At 44.4% G+C, this 17,639-nt stretch overlaps 2 protein-coding genes across 2 annotated transcripts in view; both read right to left on the bottom strand.

The window, feature by feature from the left end:
• The window catches only part of CLUL1 (clusterin like 1), an 88,560-nt gene that overhangs the window by 32,860 nt on the left and 38,061 nt on the right, over positions 1–17,639 (bottom strand). The gene's annotated exons all lie outside the window — the stretch shown is intronic.
• On the bottom strand, positions 7,847–8,877 carry CETN1 (centrin 1). Its single transcript, XM_010976675.3, has one exon. The coding sequence runs from the start codon at positions 8,549–8,551 to the stop codon at positions 8,027–8,029; it is 525 nt and encodes a 174-aa protein (XP_010974977.1). The 5' UTR covers positions 8,552–8,877; the 3' UTR covers positions 7,847–8,026.

The following is a 17,639-nucleotide window of genomic DNA, read 5'->3' as shown; positions in this document are numbered from 1 at the left end:
CTACTCATTTGCTAATTTGCTTATATATTTCCATTTCTGAAAATGTTGCCAAAAGCTGTTAAAAGGGAACAATGGGCATATTTTAAAAGTTTAGTAAATCAAAACAACATGGGCACATGCTTAAGATTAATTTGGGATCATTTACATACACGGCATTCTAAAAAAAATAGGAGGTACTTTTTCTGTAAGTGCAGAAAAAGGAATGCAACCTATTTCTTGCAAGGGCATGTGAGCGGGTTTCATATTCTCACACATGGCTTTGTTTTCAAATTCTTGAAAGTGCAGAAATTCTTTTAATTTAAAGGTGAGCCCATGGAAAATCTGGAACAGCTGCAGTGCCACAGCCATTTTTTCAGTTTGTGACACCACCCCAGGGAGATCTGACCCTCTGCTCAGCACTATTCTAAATTATCAAAGAGGCACCTCTGTTCCCATTGCTACAAATGAGACGCTTCCATGGAACTGACTGTCTCATTAACTGCTCCTGCCTAAAGGTTGGGAAGTGCAGAGAGGAACTCAGACAACCCTTTAGATGCAAGAGAGACTGCGGGCTGACCAAGGAAGAAGGCTTGGAGCCGACAAGACAGTACGATCTGAGAAACAGCCATAGCTCAGCCCACTGTCCCAGGGACCTGGCAGAACGCATCGCCATGACGTTCTTCAAGGTCACGCAAAGTTTAAGTGACTTTTCCTATCCCACTTTCTGACATGTCTCTCTCTATCAATTCATTTCCCACGGTCGTTCATCCTTTATTTATGGCATTTTTATTAGGGAAACACATCTCTCTCTCAAACATTATGCTGCTGCGTTATTTCTGGAAACTTCCCCCAATCACTGTCAGGGACTAAGTGATTTTCATCAATGTTGAAAGGGGAGTTTGAAAACCCAGTTCTCGAATGAGACAGGTAAAAAAATTGGTCTTGTTAGGATTCCTGTTTTCAATGACCAGAGAAAAGTCCCAGGGGGAGAAAAACAGCTAACAGTGCATTGCTTTGTCCACTGGTAAGATTTGCACATTGAAAGTAGGCTAAACTCGGGTAATCGGCTTAATCTAGCCGTAAATAGTGTATGCGGCTCCTCGTTTCATTAACATCATTAACCAGGGCCCATCAGGAACGTGGATTGAAATCACCGGGCCCTTTCACAGTTCCGTCCCGTGCTGAATTGAGCAAACTGCACTGAGAGTGCTGTGAACGGCCCCGGCATTGGTACTCGCCTGTCAGATGTAGCCACCACTGTCCCCACGTCCCCCAGCAAGAACAGGGGGCGGCTTTGATCTGCCCACGCCGGAGAGGCCGGACACCACGGAGTCTGCCTGACCTGGGAGTGAAGTGGGCAGGAGCGGTGAGGAGAGAGAGTTCTCCCTGCCGAAGCATGTCAAAGCTCACCTGTCACTCATATGCGTGCAAGTGCTGCCCCCTGGAGGCATCCGTGCCACTAGGTGGCGATCAGCTCTGTCAGCCCAGAGCGTTAGTACCACCCTCACCCCCACGCCGCACCCCAGACCCTCGTCCCCGCTCTACCGGTGGGACACCTAATGGGCTCTCAGAACCTGCAGAGAACCAGCCGTCCAGGTCTGCAGGGAGCAGTGGCCATTTGGCTCCAGCTAAAATGTTGTCAGGATGGAATGTGGGCCTACTGTGGAAAGAACAAACCGTTTTTCAAGAGAAGCTAGAAATATAGATTCTTGCATAAAATCCTTGACTTTTCAAACTTGGCAACCTAACTCAGTTAAAAAAGAAAAACAAACAAACCAAAGAACATTCTGATGGCAGGGCCATGAGTAATATACACAATGCAGATTAGAAGAAAAGCACCCCTCTGACAGATAAAAAGGTGGGGGTGGGGGAAGCAGTCGTTGCCTGTGTGCAGAGTGAAAGGTACTTCTGGGCAATTGCTCCCAGTGCCGGGAGCTGGATTTAACGAGTGGGTCTCTGCCTCCCCCTGCCCGCGGGCTGTGCGCTGCACCGACCTACACCAGGGACGGCTGTGGGCAGTTCCAGGAGCCGCCAAGTGAGCCCGTGCAAGCCAGATTCTGCCCCAGAGTCACAAACTCTGGATGATGGAGGAAGTAGTTGGAGAGCAGGGAAGCCAACAGAAATTGCAAGCCTACCTTTGCTAAGGAGCCATAAAATTTTTAAATATTTACCCCACGTTGGGTCCCAAACTTCCTCTCATTAGTCCTTGGGGGTGAAGGTTGCATCAGTAGGCAGGTTTATTTTAGACAGCACTTCTCTGAGGTTACTGAATTCTGTGTGTGAGAGGGACGTGCTCATTCATCTACTTTGTCTTTTGGGGTACACTTCATCAATTATGATTTTTAACGTCTTCCCTTTATTGGTCTACTGTGTGTCAGGTCCCTTTATATAAATTATTTCTGACTGACAACATCCTGACAAGATGTTATTTTACAGATAAAGATACTAAGGCTTAGAGAAGTAATTTTTCCTCAAAAACCAGCTAGGAATCGGCTCTGTGCTTAGGTCTGTCTCGCTAGGAAGCTACTGCTGCCCTGAGATTATCTGATGACCCTGTTACTTCTATCTGACTTGGCAAAGACTTTAGCTTTTCTCCCTAATGTCACCTAATGAAGAGCTATGTTATTCAAGTACGTAATTCATGGAAATCTCCTATTTGGTATCTTTCCCCTCCTTTTTATTTCTTAATAAATGCAAAAACAGTTCTTGTAAAAAAAAAAAGATGCATCTGTGCAGTGTATAACTTTGAAAATAACATCACCAGATGTGCAAATCCCAATGAGTGTTGTTCCTTCAAAACACTGGGTTGCCTTGGTGATTAGAGACTTGCTCCAATGATGCTGTCTTCAGTCACCACCTTTCTGGTGCTTCTCTTTTGGAAGGAACTTCAAAGCCAGTTTACAAACCATTCAAAGAAATTAGGCTCTTTATTTCAGTGGCGTTTACAGTTTTAAACCTCAAATGATAATATCCAGCTTTTCCAGCCACTTCGCTCATCAGATTTGAGTACAAATAACTTGAGGCTATTTCCAAAACTTAAGCCCAGTCTCACTAGAATTAGATTTGTCTCCTAAGAATGTTCAGAAGAATATGCCAGAGCTTTTTAGATTGTCTCCAAAAGAGGAGTTCCGAAGATATTCTGAGGCCAGCAGCACCATTGGTTAAGCATGACTTTTGAAGGGGACACGTACTTTGGACTGGACAGGTCCTGACAAGCTGATTAAACTAAATTAATGAGTTAGGGTAGGGGACAGGGTATAAAATTTGAGTCTAGACTTAGGGTCAGACAGACTGGGTTCAAATCGTCCCTTTGCCACTTACTATGTAACCTTGCACAGATTATTTAATCTCTCCATGCCTGTTTCTTCTTTTGTAAAATGAAGAAAATAATATATATATAATATATATATGCTCCTAGAGTAGCGGGTGGTAAAGAGTAAGTGCTATTTATGTGTTGGCTATTGTTAAAATCACACACATCACTTTAGATCATCACCTCGGATGGTCAACATATCAGGCAACAGCCATCACAAGGAAGACATTTTCTGTAAGTATCGTCACCAACTGTAGTAATAAAATGTTCTTCTATAGGAAAAGTAATTTTGTTGGGTGGTTAAAATCAAAATCGAATATGCCAGTCTAAAGATTCTCTATCTAAATACATTCCATTTCACATATAATTAGCTTGGAAAAGAAAAAATCATACTATGTTACCACAGATGATTAAATAGGGTGCATTTGCAGACCCTATGTTTAAATCACCTTTTTGATTATTTTTATGATTCTCCTTTATACTTTCAAGTATATACATTAGCTGAACACCATGGTTTAAAAGAAATTTTTCTTAATTGAAGTATAGTTGACTTACAATATTGTGTTAGTTTCAGGTGTACAGCAAAATGCTTCAGATATACATATATTCTTTTTCTATATATATATATCAAAAGAATATATATATCTTCTTTTCAGATTATTTTCCATTATAGGTTATTATAAGATATTAAATATAGTTCCCTGTGCTCTTCAGTAGGTCCTTTTAGGAATCTCTTATGATTAATTATTGGAGGAGTAAAAATGCTGAACTTGGTTTGGGGATAAGTCAGCTTGTTACACTGCACTACATTCAAGGGTGGACCAGAAAGATAGCAGTGAGACAGGAAACCCTCCCAATGGACAGAATTTCTGATAGAGCAGAATCCACTTTGTGTGGAAAGAAAAGTGGCCTGGAATTAGAATATAAGTGGGTTCCGACAGTGATCGGACATGATGGACATGATGGTGGACATGATGACCAGTGAGGATGCCTTTCCTCCAGGATGCAGTACACACTCTAAATCAATGACCATTACGTGGGGTGGTACCTCTTAGGCAGAACACATGGGTCCAGCAAACCAAGGATGGAAGTAGTTCTCACCACAACCCCCAGTCATTCACTCTTTAATTTGTGCTTCCCAGCCCCACAGCACTGAGCTCTGTGCATTGAGACCTTGGCTCCCAGAGTGGGAATGATGCCCTCAGTGGGCACTGTGAGTCCCATTAAATTTCAAACTATATGTGCCACCCAGTTACAGTGGTTTCCTCACACTGAGAGCAGCAGCAGCCAGGGAAAGGAATCACCACTATGAGAACTGCTCCTGGTCATCAGGAGGAGGCAGAGCTGCTGGTGGGACTTGGGCAGGGTTCTTCGGCGCCCAGGGAATACACTTGAATGTCTCCAGATGCTCCTCCATTTGGTTTGGAGGGCAGAGGGAGGAGGGCAGCAGCCAGAGCCTGGGAAAGGCGTGGTGACTGGGGGCTCAGACTCCTCAGGGATGCGGGTCTGGGTCTCCCTACCGGGCGAGGCACGGACGTTAGCAGAAGCCCTGAGGGGAATCACCATGGTGGGGGGGAGGGGTGATGAGTAGGACCTGTGGCCTTGAGACCAGCTGCTGTGATGGGGCTGTAGTTTGTCCCTCTAGTTTTCCTTTTATACATTTCCCTCAAGGAGAGAGATCCATCAGAATTCTGAAACACCTTCTCCCAGAACGTATACAAAGCCAGTCCACCTAAACGGCGTAAAGTGTGGGGCATCGCCCAGGTCTCAGCCTGGCCGGAACTTCAGAACTGAAGTCAGCCCCCCAGGTGCCGGAAGTCCTGACAGCTAATAGTTTGTGATGGAGTTTCCCTCCCAGGGATCAACTGCCCTTGGCTGAGGACGGCCACCTTGCTCCAGGTCATACCCTCTTCCTAGGGACAGCTCATGTCCAGTGACTGTCAATCAATGACAGATTTTAAAGGCCCGGCCTCCTTGTCCCAATTTGGGTGGTCTGCGGGGTCAGCCTTGCTCCCCCCGTGAGATCAGCTGAGGCCTCTGCTGGGACCACATGGTAGCCCCGTTTCTCCCTCTGTCCAGTCCTGGTTTCTTTCCCCCTCAGCCGTGTGATCCAGAAAACACACTCAAATCAACTTCCTGCACACAAAACTCAGTCTCAGAGTCTGCTTTCCATGGAAACCAACCTGCAGCAATTTAAAGAGTTGGACTTACTCCATCCTCAATCTTATTTTAAACACGACTAAGATGCTGTGAGAAAAAAAAGTCCCTTTTACAGTCCTCTGCTCACTGAGGCATTGGCTTTGTTGGTATCAGTACAACCTTGAGACTCATGTTTTCACCTTTGGCCCTGCTGTTCTGCTTTTCCTCTGCTACCTGTATCATTAGGAAGTGAGGGCTTATGAGTGAGCTCCCTGCACAGTCACGCAGCTTTCTTTGGTTCTGCTTCTTTACTGGGACCATTTGTAATAGCCCAGTAAATTCCTTTTTCAGTTCTTCTTAACCTTTATAGCTGTGTTCACTCATCTGCAAAAAGGTGTTCATAAATTTTCATTGAAGTTTTTGTGTTCTCCTTGTGTAAAGACTGGGATACGATTAACTTCTCTTAAAATTCCCACGTCAACCTAGGCCTGCTCTGGTTGTCCCCCTGCCCCCACTTTACTGTCCATCCCCCAGAACACAAGCCAATAGAGAAGCAAGACTAAGTGCATTGAGAGGTTCCTTCTTAGCAGTGAGTGGGACTCAAATATTCTGGAGTGGGATATGTGTGGGATGGACGGTGTCCTTAAGGCAACCCTTTAAGTACTGGGCTACACCCTCCACCATTGACCCCATGCTGTCTGGGCAGCCTGATCGCTGGGCCTCAGCCCCGGTTCCCGGTTTTTGCTTCTATCCTCTGCTGGGCTAGGAGCTAAGAGTGAACCCAGTCCAGCTGGCTGAGGCTCTGACCCTTTCTCCCAGTTTCTGCCAACTCTGTTTCTGGTTTTTCTACCTTGACCCATATGTCGATCCCTGGGACAAGACTCTGGCCAACAGGATGCCAGGGACTCTTGTTTCCAAGAACGCCACACCCCTCCCCTCGCCCTCCGCTCAGGCCCTTCACACTGATTCTGGCCCAACTTGCACCTGCACCCCTTACAACTGCACCTGAATCCACACGAAGACCTTGAACCTGACCTGCTAGCATTTGCAGCCTGGGAGAGTTCCCCTGCACCGTGCCAGCCACCTCAGCAAAATCCTTTCTTCCAGTGAATGCCCACGTACTCATCACTTCAGCTAGTGCTGCTGCTTTGACAAATCAGTCCCGGTTAATGAGAATTAAACCCAGGGTAGTCGTTGCCCTCATTAGATTCACGACCCTCTGAAGGGTAAAATTGCTGGCAAAGCAAGTGAAGATTTTCCCAGAATTTCAACATTTACTTTAATGGGTCTTTGTATGAAGATTTAATTTAGGTTTAGTTGTGACCAAAACATCTTGCCTGTATAATACTTTTGTTTCCAGTTATCAAAACATTTGTCTAGACTTCCATCTCAGCAGATAGATTATATTATCGTCCCACAATTATATTACTGAAATTTCCCCTAACTTCATATTTGTAGATGTTCAAAAGGGTAGGTATCTTATCTCAAAACAAGAAAGGCTTAATTTATAACAGAGAACAAGTAGTATCAGCACACATACAGCTGCAGTGAACAGCTTCTTGGGATCGTAAAACACAGAACAACTTATACCCCTAACACTCTGGCACCAACTATATACCAGAAGGGGGATAATTAAATATAAGAAACCCAGATGTTCTCAGAATTAGAAGGCAGACAGTGGCTTGTAATAAAGCAGTAATAAAGTGACCAAGGTTTAGTGTAGTTAATCTAACAACTGAAACACTAGTTGATCTTTCCAAGGACAGATAAGTAGTTTAAAATGTATTACAGATATTTTTTTTTACAATTTCCTAAACTAAGATCTTACATGTGTAAATATTTACTCAAAATCATTAGTTGGCTTAATCTCTTAAGCAAATTAGACTTTGCTTGGGCCAATATCAAATTCTGTTTTTATTCTGTAACTCAAGAATACACTCTGGCCCCCAGATAACCCACAGGAGATAATGTGCACACAAATGAAGAGTCATCTGCATGTGTTAAAGGCAGAGAATAGTCTAAGTTGCACCATTTAACACCAGCCAAAGGCCAGCCTATACTTTAGAACAGTATCTTTCCTGAGCTCAATAAATGGCTTTGCTGTTTTCCTTCAAACCACTATTCAGTCGAGTGAAAAGCAATGGCTAGGATGACCGGCCGGCAATTCCACCTCATCAAGTGAGAACAATGACTTGAATTTAAGGAGTCATATATGAGGCAAGATAATTTAAGACGACCCAAGAAGTGACAAGGGACCCACATGGCTGTTTGTCCCAAGAAGCCAACTTGCCTTCAGTTTAATGGCTGGCCATCAAGGCAGGGCAAATGGTGGGTGGACCAAAGTTTCTGGATGCTTGATTCAACCTAAACTACTCTAGGTCTGCTCTTGGGAATTAAAAACCAAAATTCACGTCAAAAGCATCTTTAAAACTCTATAATTGAGCAAGCGATTTAGAAATAGAACTATCTGGACAAATTGGGGGTAAGAGGAGAGACAGTGTTGTCCTTTAACTCAAGGTTTCACAAAACAGAAGCAGGGAACCCAGCAAGTCACTCGACTTCTCTACACATGCTTGCTTACAGGAGAAACTGATTTTAATAGAGGCTGGTCTTTTTCATGATCCGAAGAAACTCTTCCTCGTTGACTTCGCCGTCTCCATCCCGATCGGCTTCGTCAATCATTTCCTGCAGCTCCTCATCAGTGAGGTTTTCCCCCAACTCGTTGGCCACACGCTTGAGGTTTTTAAAAGAGATCTTCCCGGTTTCATCATCATCAAAGAGCCTGAAAGCCTTCAGGATTTCTTCTTTGGTGTCTTTCTCGGCCATCTTCTGAGTCATCACGGCCAAGAAGTCATTGAAGCTGATCTTCCCTGTGCCCTCCTTGTCTACCTCGGAGATCATCCTCTTCATCTCCTCCTTCTTGGGTTCGAAGCCCAGCGCTCTCATGGCCACCTTCAGCTCCCTCACGTCGATGGTGCCGCTTCCGTCAGCATCGAAGAGGTCAAAAGCTTCGCGAACTTCTTGCTTCTGATCTTCGGTGAGTTCAGGCTTAGGCCCCACTTTTCTTTTCTGGTGGTGGCTGGTGGAGGCCACGTTTGGCTTCTTGAAGCTGGAAGCCATCCTCCGGCGGTGGCAGTTGTTACCTTAACGCTCGCTGTCACCGCGCTTGCGCTGGGGCGCCCCCTCCTGGAACGCGCGCGCGGGGCCTCGGCTCAGCATTCCCAGCCGCGGCCCTCCTGCGCTCCCTAAGCCCGCGGCATCTCCGAGATGTCCTGCACGTTAAAATCCACAGTTCCCTCGGCTATTACCCAGTTTCCATGAGCTGAGACACGAGCTGGCGAGAACTGCCTGTAACCACAATTGTCTTCTGTAACGTCCTGGCATGTGTTCCTTCCAGGCCATTTGTCAGAATCCATGGGACCCGGTTTATAGGGTAATTTGGGGGTTCTTCCCCTCTCCTTTTACATACTAATTAAAACAAAAAACCCCTCTTGGTCTGAGGTTACCTAAGGGTACATTTAGGATAATCAAGATTGAGTTTGATCCGTTGTCATAAAATGTGGGGGGAAAGGAGGAGAGACTATTAAAAGTCACACAATGTGACATAAATGAAAAACAGATAAAATTGAAAAAGTTATGTATAAAGTTTGTAGGAGTTTGTCTCCTGACATTACACTCCTCAACAATAAAAACTTCACTAGCATATTTGGCATACACTGAAATGTGAAACGCAATATCCAAATGTAAGATTTATTTTCAATGTTTTGATTTTACATGCTTAGGATAATTGCACGTGAGTAATGGTCAGCATGTCATTCAGTACACTTTGATTTGGAGAGAGGGGGACTGAAATACTGCATTGTGATAGTCTGGTATTTTATTAAAACTCTACCAGCATACTGCTCTCGCCGTTTGTCATGCAGTGGGGGCTGTGCAGAAACCCACACTCTGACTGCCCTGCTTGGATGAGGTAAGGCAGGGCAGGCTGGAACTCAAAATTGCCTCCTGAGAACAAAGGCTCAAGAGGCAAATGGAAGCTTTTCAGGTGAAAAGAAAGAACAACTTCATCAAGTAAGCCCATAAAAGAATTGTGTTTAGAATTGCTCTGTATTTTTTTAAACCATTAAAACAAAACAACACCCAGAAAGCTGACATTTTAAAGCATTCTTTCAAAAAAAAAAATCTCAATTTATCACTACTGGGTCAGTTACAAGAGAGGGCATTTTGGAGAGTTTAAATTGAAAAATTTTTTGTATCCTAAGCATCTGGAACAGTGCTTGACATATATTGAGTAGATTAATAAATATTGGTTGAATGAAGGACAATTAATGCTGGGCTTAAAATACTTCTGAATTGTCAAAATAAACAAACCCCCCAAATGATTAAATTATGCTAGGAGTGTTTTACAAATTGATTTAAAATTAGTGATCAGATATTGTTTACATGACATGTTTAATTAGCCAGATCTCACTACCTGCCCCAGTCGACATGTGACGCAGTGGACAGAGGGCCTGGGCACAGGGTTTCTAAAGATCCAGGAAAACTTACCTGGGACATCCCTCCCAACACCCACCCTTCCCAGCACTTGGCATAGATGGTGTCAACTCAAAGTAGGCTTTGGTAAGTAGACACTACAATGCCCGTCATCCAACCCTGCCAATCTTCTTGCTTTCTTAATCAGGTCAAAAAGCCTGGGCTCTTCTCCCAAGCCTTATTATTTCTGTGACCTTGAGAAAGTCACCTAATCTCCCAGACTCAGTCAATACATCTGCAAAGTAGGCACGATACAGCTTCCTAATAGTACTACTGTGCGTGTTTAATGAACTGCGCCAGGGACAGTTACTCAAGGAGCTGCTACAGGGGCCACATAGGGCTGGGTGATTGTTAGTTGAATCTGAATTCCTCCCAGACATTGTGCATTTCTTTTGACACCCACTGCTCTGCCCAAATTCAAGCCAAGCTCTGATATGTTAGGAAAAAGTGAAGGATAGAGGCTGCTTTATATAGAGCTACATTTGGGCCAAGCTGAGCTCAAAGCAAAACGGTTGTCATAGTTTCCAGATGTGTGCAATCAGCAGTCACAACTAAGGGCCACCAAGAGCTCCCTTAGCAGAAAACCACGCCCTCGGCCAGAGTCAACTCTTGGTGGGGAGTTACTTTATGTTCATAGTCTGTGATCTGATTTTTAAAAAGAAGGAAAACTTACATTGATTGTGTACCTAGCACTGGGCTTGTTCCCGTCAACTGCTGTCTCGTTTAATCCTTGTCATCATTTCTCATTTTGCAGATGGAAAAAAAAATGAGTCCCAGGAGGGTATGCCACATATCCAACGGTGCACAGCCAATAAACGGTGGCTCTGGGATTTAAACCTTGGCCTGTCTGAGTCCAATGCCAAAGCTTCATTCACCACCACACTGCCGGCTCCAAAAGTTGAGATTATTACCAAAACACAGTATCACTGGAAAGATAGAATATTGATTTTCTTCCTAAACCTAACAATAATTAAGCATCTTTCCTGGAAAGATTTAACAAGATTCTGTAGGATCTCAGACAGGGTCCCCTTCAGGAGTGAGTCACTGAGAGACAGAGCAATATGTTTGGAATTTACATTTGTTCTTCAATCCTGCGTCACCCCATCCCCTCTGGGTACAAGTTAGTGGGAAGCAGTCTGGGCAAAGTGTTTTGGGTTGGCATTCGAGAGAGGCCATAAAATGCTTGTGAAAATCAGCTTCATTGCTTTAAAGACACTTTTCAAGTTCAAATTAGACACAAAGTAAATGAGATGTTCTGGAAAGTCGAGGGTTATGAGCCGTTTGGTTTGCTTTCGTTTCTGCACTGAACATGTTTTGTACCCTGATGTCCTAGGTAACATGCTAAAGCAGTTGCTGATGGTCTGAGAGGGGAGAGGGGAGGAGATGGTTGTTTAAATCTGGTTCATGGAAGCTTAACAGCTGGATGGGGTGGGGGGAGAGGTGCTGGAATTCCACAGCAGGGTCTGGTGTCAGTTGAGAGTAAGAGAAAGGACCCACGCAGCTTGCTTATTCGAATTATTTGGTTTTCCATTTGACTTGCACAGCGGCGTGAAAAAGGTGAGGCTCAGGAGCCTTTTAAAATTTAAGTTGCGTGCAGCAGATTCAGCAAATTCCAGGTGCCACCCAAGGCAGAAAACATGCATAATAAAGTTTCTTTATTGCTGCCTGTTTACTTTCCAACAAATGCAGAGCAGAGAAAATGCAAGTGCTTCACACTTCTGCATGAGCAGGATAACGGAGAGGGGGGAGGCTGCCTCCAAAACCAACAGTAACAGAACTAAACTATTTATTCGTGACTATGTGGATCCATTTACAAGAAATGGACTCAGCACAGCAGTTTTACAATCCCGGTGGTCTCAGAGCGGGAATGTGAAGTCCAGTCCAGTGACTCAACCTCCGCCTTTTTGGCAAGCCCAGGAACAGAGTTAAGTGTCCAGCCAAGGGCTACATAATTTCTCATTCTATGAACCCCACAAATAGGGAAATACTCCTCTCAGATACAAAAGCAGACTGTGTCTTAGAAAAGAATTTACCAGAATCTCACACTGCTTCTCAAACTTTCACCCAGATTCTCCTAAAAGCAAAGGAGATTTAAAGCACTCCCTTGGGATCCAGGGAAACATTTGGAAGGAGGCTACATCAAGAATGAAATGTCTTTAAAATCCTGTGTTTTGTCTTTGAAAAAAGTGAATTTTGCTTTCTGTTTCATTGCACATTTGCTAGTTCCAGTATAGTTTTAAATGACTGACCATTGAGCAAATTTGATTCCTTCCAAAAACGAAAAAAAAAAAAAAAACGCACTGTGCTTATTTAGTGACTTTAATTTTACCTCAAGGACATGACCAGGGGCTAGGAGAACTTTAGCAAACTTGGATCTAATATGAAGTTTTCGGTGAAAAAATAAAGATCGACAATGTTTCCCCCTCCTACCCAAACAAGAGCCTCTCCACTTATACATCGTTTGGATATGGACATGGAAGAAGAAAAAGGAGGAAGGAAAAGTGTGAGGAGGAGAAGGAGGAAGATGAATGAATCTTCGGGGCACTTGGAACTTGAGAGGTGGAGTGAGATGAAATGCATCCACTGAAAGAATGATGCCCTCTCTTCCCAGGGCCCAGGTCAGCCCACTGTAAGCACTGCTTTGATTGAAACAAGCTGAGAAAAGGCACATCCATGTTCACATAAACTCAAAGCAGAACCTCATGGGATTTATGACCCAGTGGTTAACTGCCCTGCAGGCAGTTTGCGGAGGGCCCCCAAGTTCAGGTGCACAACAGAAAATGCGGAACCAAGAGGACCAGGAGTGGCTTACTTGGATTTTTAAAATAACTCACAGACTAAGCTATTGCTTTACTTTTTGATCCACCTTCTCTCCTTCTCTCCAGGACCCCTGAGACTTCAGCATCTAAAGCTGACTCCTCTGTTAACTAAGGAGAATTTTCTGCTCACCAGAGGTGGAAAAGGTCAAAAGCCCGCAGGGATGTGAGTGACTCAGAATGAACCAAGTAGCCTGCATGTGGAGGGCGTATTTAGGGATTAGCAGTGACCTGGAGAGTTTGTGGCCTTTTAAAAGACATTGAAATTCAAATGAAAAAAAAAAAACCCAAAACAAACAAAGTAACTGTGCAAGCCCAAGAAAACAGGTCTTGTGGAAAACAGGTCAGGCAGAACTTGGCTTGTGGGCTCGTGGTGTTTGTCCAGACCTTGTATCGGCCACTTCTGCTGGCATTCATGTAATAGGGACACTTCTCAGAGGAAAGGACAGAGACGAAGGGAAAACTGAATTGTGGCTCAGAGCCATGTCATGCCCGGTTCCTTTGGCCCAGCACACACCTCCTTACCGAGGGCCAGACCGTGCTATGGGAGCAGCCCATACTGCAGATGTAGCAATGAACTGTTTGATTTTCTCTCCTGACCAGCTTGGAAGGAGAGCAGCCACTGTGCCTGCTACATCCTCGTCCTTTTCCACCAGCATCCCTTTGCAAACAGAGGGCCTGATGGGCAGTGGGGCTGATCCAGGTACGGTCCTTGAGGCTACACCTGGGGTCCCGTCCTTGGCACCGAGAGGGAGCAGGATAGCTGGGGACTGTGCCCCCTCCCACGTATGACACAACTCTTATCAGAAGTCAGCTCCCCAGCTCATTGGGAACTGAGGAAAGCAACTGAAAGTGACAGTCGATGGTAGAGAAAACATGCCTTTTATGAAGCAAGGCTCTGCATCAAAAAATTCCGAGATGTGGATTTCGACTAAAACTCAGTTCCATGACTGCAATATGCATTGGAACAATAAATTACAGTACTACTGCATTTCAAAGTTTAGCAGTCGTGTCAGCAAACAAAACATCAAAGGAAACCAATAGGACATGTTCATCTCCTCTGAAGCAGCAACTAGGAACCCCTTCATCAACAAGAAACCATATTACAGCTCCCTCCTGCTAAGCCTCTAAGTGGGAAAAGGGTGCACTCAGGGCAGGAGGAGATGGTGTCCCCCCTCATCCTTCCCAGCTGGCAACTGACCAGCCTCATGGAGGTTTCTCGTTCAGATGCCGGTGAAAACATCTATTGAAACTCGGTGGGCTCCCCGCCAGGAATGACTGGTCCTGCTCCTTTCCTTCATCTTCTGCGTTTGCTGCTTTGCATCTACAAAGTCCTTTCCAAATCCTGAATCATTCTTATCTGAAATCCATGTTGTTTTTTCCCTTCTGGTATTGATGAGAGTTGATTTTGCCCTGAGTGCTGTGCGTGGGACAAAACTTAGCATGGACACAAGGTCGTTTCCCCATGGTATTTGTTTCAGTTACTCCTCACGCAAAGTGTTTGTCTGCCAGGGAGATTTCAGGCTTAGGTGTGTTAGTGGGAGCCCATAGTTAGTTCATTTTAAAGCTCCCCACTTTCTCTGAGAGCGGATTTCATACAGGCACTTAGAATAATAGTTTAAGGATAACAGATGGGAATGAGGCAAGGGGAGAAAGCTGGCTCTCAGATGTAAACTCACACTTCAAACTCATCGACCAAGTTGGGCTGAAAAAGGCGAGGATACGTATCTCACTGCAGACCTGTCTTTGTGAATTTAGCAAAATCGTGACTATTTAGTGAATCCTAAGAAATTGAGAGACATTATTTAGCTTCTCTTTCTGCTTTAAAACTGTGAACATCCTAATTTCCCAACATAGTCAAATTGTAGAGACCAAAACATAAACTATTTCATACTTACATGTTCAAAATATGGGGAAGCATGCCTTAGGGAAGAATCCTAATCATTCGGATTCATTTAGAATGCACGAAAACAAATACATTTGAATTTATTCTCATGTGGGCACTCCATACATGTACAAGACTGGGATTAAAGTCCAGATAAATGGAATAAGATTGAGACCATGTTCAGAAATTGTATTCTTCATCTTAGTGAAAAGCAGCTCACGGGCAGAGAGATGGCTCCTCCCTGACTGTGTTCGTGCCACCTCCCCGGAGCCCAGGGCAACCCCAGCAGGGGAAAACCAGGGATGCTGCTGCTCTAGGGGACGCTATAATCTGAGACAAGCCGTCTGTGTTATGTCAGTGGTACGTAACCGCATAGATGCTGAGCACGCGGCCCAGGTGCGCGGGCAGCTGTGTGGGCAGGGGCTTGAGAGGGGCCCGGAGCCCCGGGCATCCGCCTCTGAGCACCAGCCTGCCCACCACTGGTCCCACGGCCTCAGGCAGGTGAAGCTTCAAAGTCCGGTAAAATGGGCTGGAAAAGCAGTTTCCCACAGGATTGCAGTGGTGATTAAATAAGATAATCCTCGTATGGTGTTTAACAGGACGTCTGGTCCACCGTAAATGCTCAGAAACTTTAGCGCTTTATGGTTTACAAAGCACTTCTTTTTTAAATAACTTAATTTAATTTTAATTAATTTTTGTTGTTGAAGTACAGTCGATTTACAATGTTGTGTCAGTTTTAGGTATACAGCAAAGTGATTCAGTAATATATATGTTAAAAGAATGAATTAAAAGAATATATATATATTTTTAGATTCTTTCTCATTATAGGTTATTGCCAGACTTTGAATGCAGTTCCCTGTGCTATGCAGTAGGTCCTATTGTTTATCTGTTTTACATATAGTAGTGTGTATCTCTTAATCCTAAATCCCCAATTTACCCCTTCCCCCCTTTCCCCTTTGGTAACCTTAAGCTTGTTTTCCATGTCTGTGAGTCTGCTTCTGTTTATAAATAAGTTCATCTGTATCATTTTTTTAGATTCCACATATAAATGATATCATATGATACTTGCATTTCTCTGTCTGACTTACTTCACTTAGAAGGCATACAGATGGCCAACAGGCACATGAAAAGATGCTCAACATTGCTAATTATCAGAGAAATGCAAATCAAAACTACGATGAGGTATCACCTCACACTAGTCAGAATGGCCATCTTCAAAAAGTCTATACATAATAAATGCTGGAGAGGGTGTGGAGAAAAGAGAACCCTCCTTCACTGTTTGTGGGAATGTAAATTGGTACAGCCACTATGGAGAACAGTATGCAGGTTCCTTAAAAAATTAAAAACAGAGTTACTATATGATCCAGCAATTCCACTCCTGGGCATATATCCAGAGAAAACTCTAATTCTAAAACACTTGCACCCTCATGTTCATAGCAGCACTATTTACAACAGCCAAAACATGGAAGCAACCTAAGTGCCCATCAACAGATGACTGGTTTAAGAAGAGGTAGTGCATATATACAATGGACTATTACTCAGCCATAAAAAAGAATGAAGTAGTGCCATTAGGTCAGACCTAAAGATTATCATACAAAGCACTTCTATATACACATATACTACCTTGTTTCACTTCTCAAAAAGCTTATGTCATACATTTTATTATTGCCATTTTTTCAGTGAAGCACCTGAGGTCAGAGACTCTCAACCATTTTCCTGTTCACACCGCAGGCAGGGAGCAGTGTGGGGACTCAGCTCATCTTCTCACCTCAGTTCTGGGGCTCCTCCCTTACAGTCCCCACCCCAACCCTGCCCTACCCCAGCTCACCTCACCCCACCCTATCCCTGCCTTGTAAGCACAAGGCAGCTGAACTACTTATTTTAGACTTTCTAAAGTCTCTGAGAATATCCGAGCTCACAGCTTTCTTCAGTGGGCTTTTGAGCAAACAAACCTGGGTTCAGATCCCAGCTCTGCCACTTTCAGGTTATGCCACTTGGGTCAAGTTGCCCCACTTTGTCCCTATCTGTCCTGAGCTCCTCCTTCACAATGTGGCACAAACTTCCCTTTACATCACTTTAAGCACTGGGAAGGAACGTCCTACTCAAGCCTCCGTTGAGTTTGGTCAGTTATTAGCTATTAGCTACGAAGTTTAATTATTCAGTAGGGATGTGCTTGTGTCGTATAGGCTATTTCATTCTCCTTAAGAATTGGTGTGATCGGTGATATAAAATAATCATATTTGTAAAATAAAAAATTCCCGTGCTTGCATTGTTTCAGCTTAAAATACACTTTGCCAAGGCAAGAATGTGTTTATTTAATAAAGTATTCGGCGGGGCTGTGTTTGGAGGGCAACACCACCCAGTGAATTCAGTAATTCAGTGCTAACTAGTTGGACCTGATCTTTGGAGTCACGAGCCACATGGTGGTGAGCTTCTCAATGTCACTGTCATGTAGACTCTGGGTCTGCCAACTGTTTCCTGACACCTGAAATTTTTATTTACTGTCTAACCAGATCCCTTCAGTTTGATGTTTACAGCTTATGACTATCAGACTCATCTTAGCTCCCTAAATAACAGTAACTTCAATAAAAGATATTTATTTCTCTCTCTTTTGCACAAGTTCACATGGCTACTCAGACATTCCCAGGGCGCTAAGCTCCCCCAGTATCATTGCTCAGCCCTCCGGGTGGTTTGCTCTGTTTCACTGTCTGAGACAGCTCCCCACCAGCATCTCAGCCAGGAGGAAGGGGGATGTATCGTGCCGTCTTGAGCACCTCGTCACATCCTCTCAGCCCCACCTAACCGCCACTGGGGTGCCCACAGCTGTGCAGTCTGCACAGTTTTGCACAGCTGCAACCTGGCAATGCCTCCTCTTAGCCTAGACTCCAAGCTCCCTGCTTTCTGTTCTGGGGCTTCTGGGACATCCAGCAAGTGCAACCTGGTGGCGTAGGAGACTGTGGACTATGGCCAATGG

This window comes from Camelus dromedarius, chromosome 32, assembly GCF_036321535.1.
Source record: "Camelus dromedarius isolate mCamDro1 chromosome 32, mCamDro1.pat, whole genome shotgun sequence".
Lineage (NCBI taxonomy): Eukaryota > Metazoa > Chordata > Mammalia > Artiodactyla > Camelidae > Camelus > Camelus dromedarius.
Note: the sequence above shows the minus strand (reverse complement) of the source record. Positions and strands in the feature narration are given on the sequence as shown.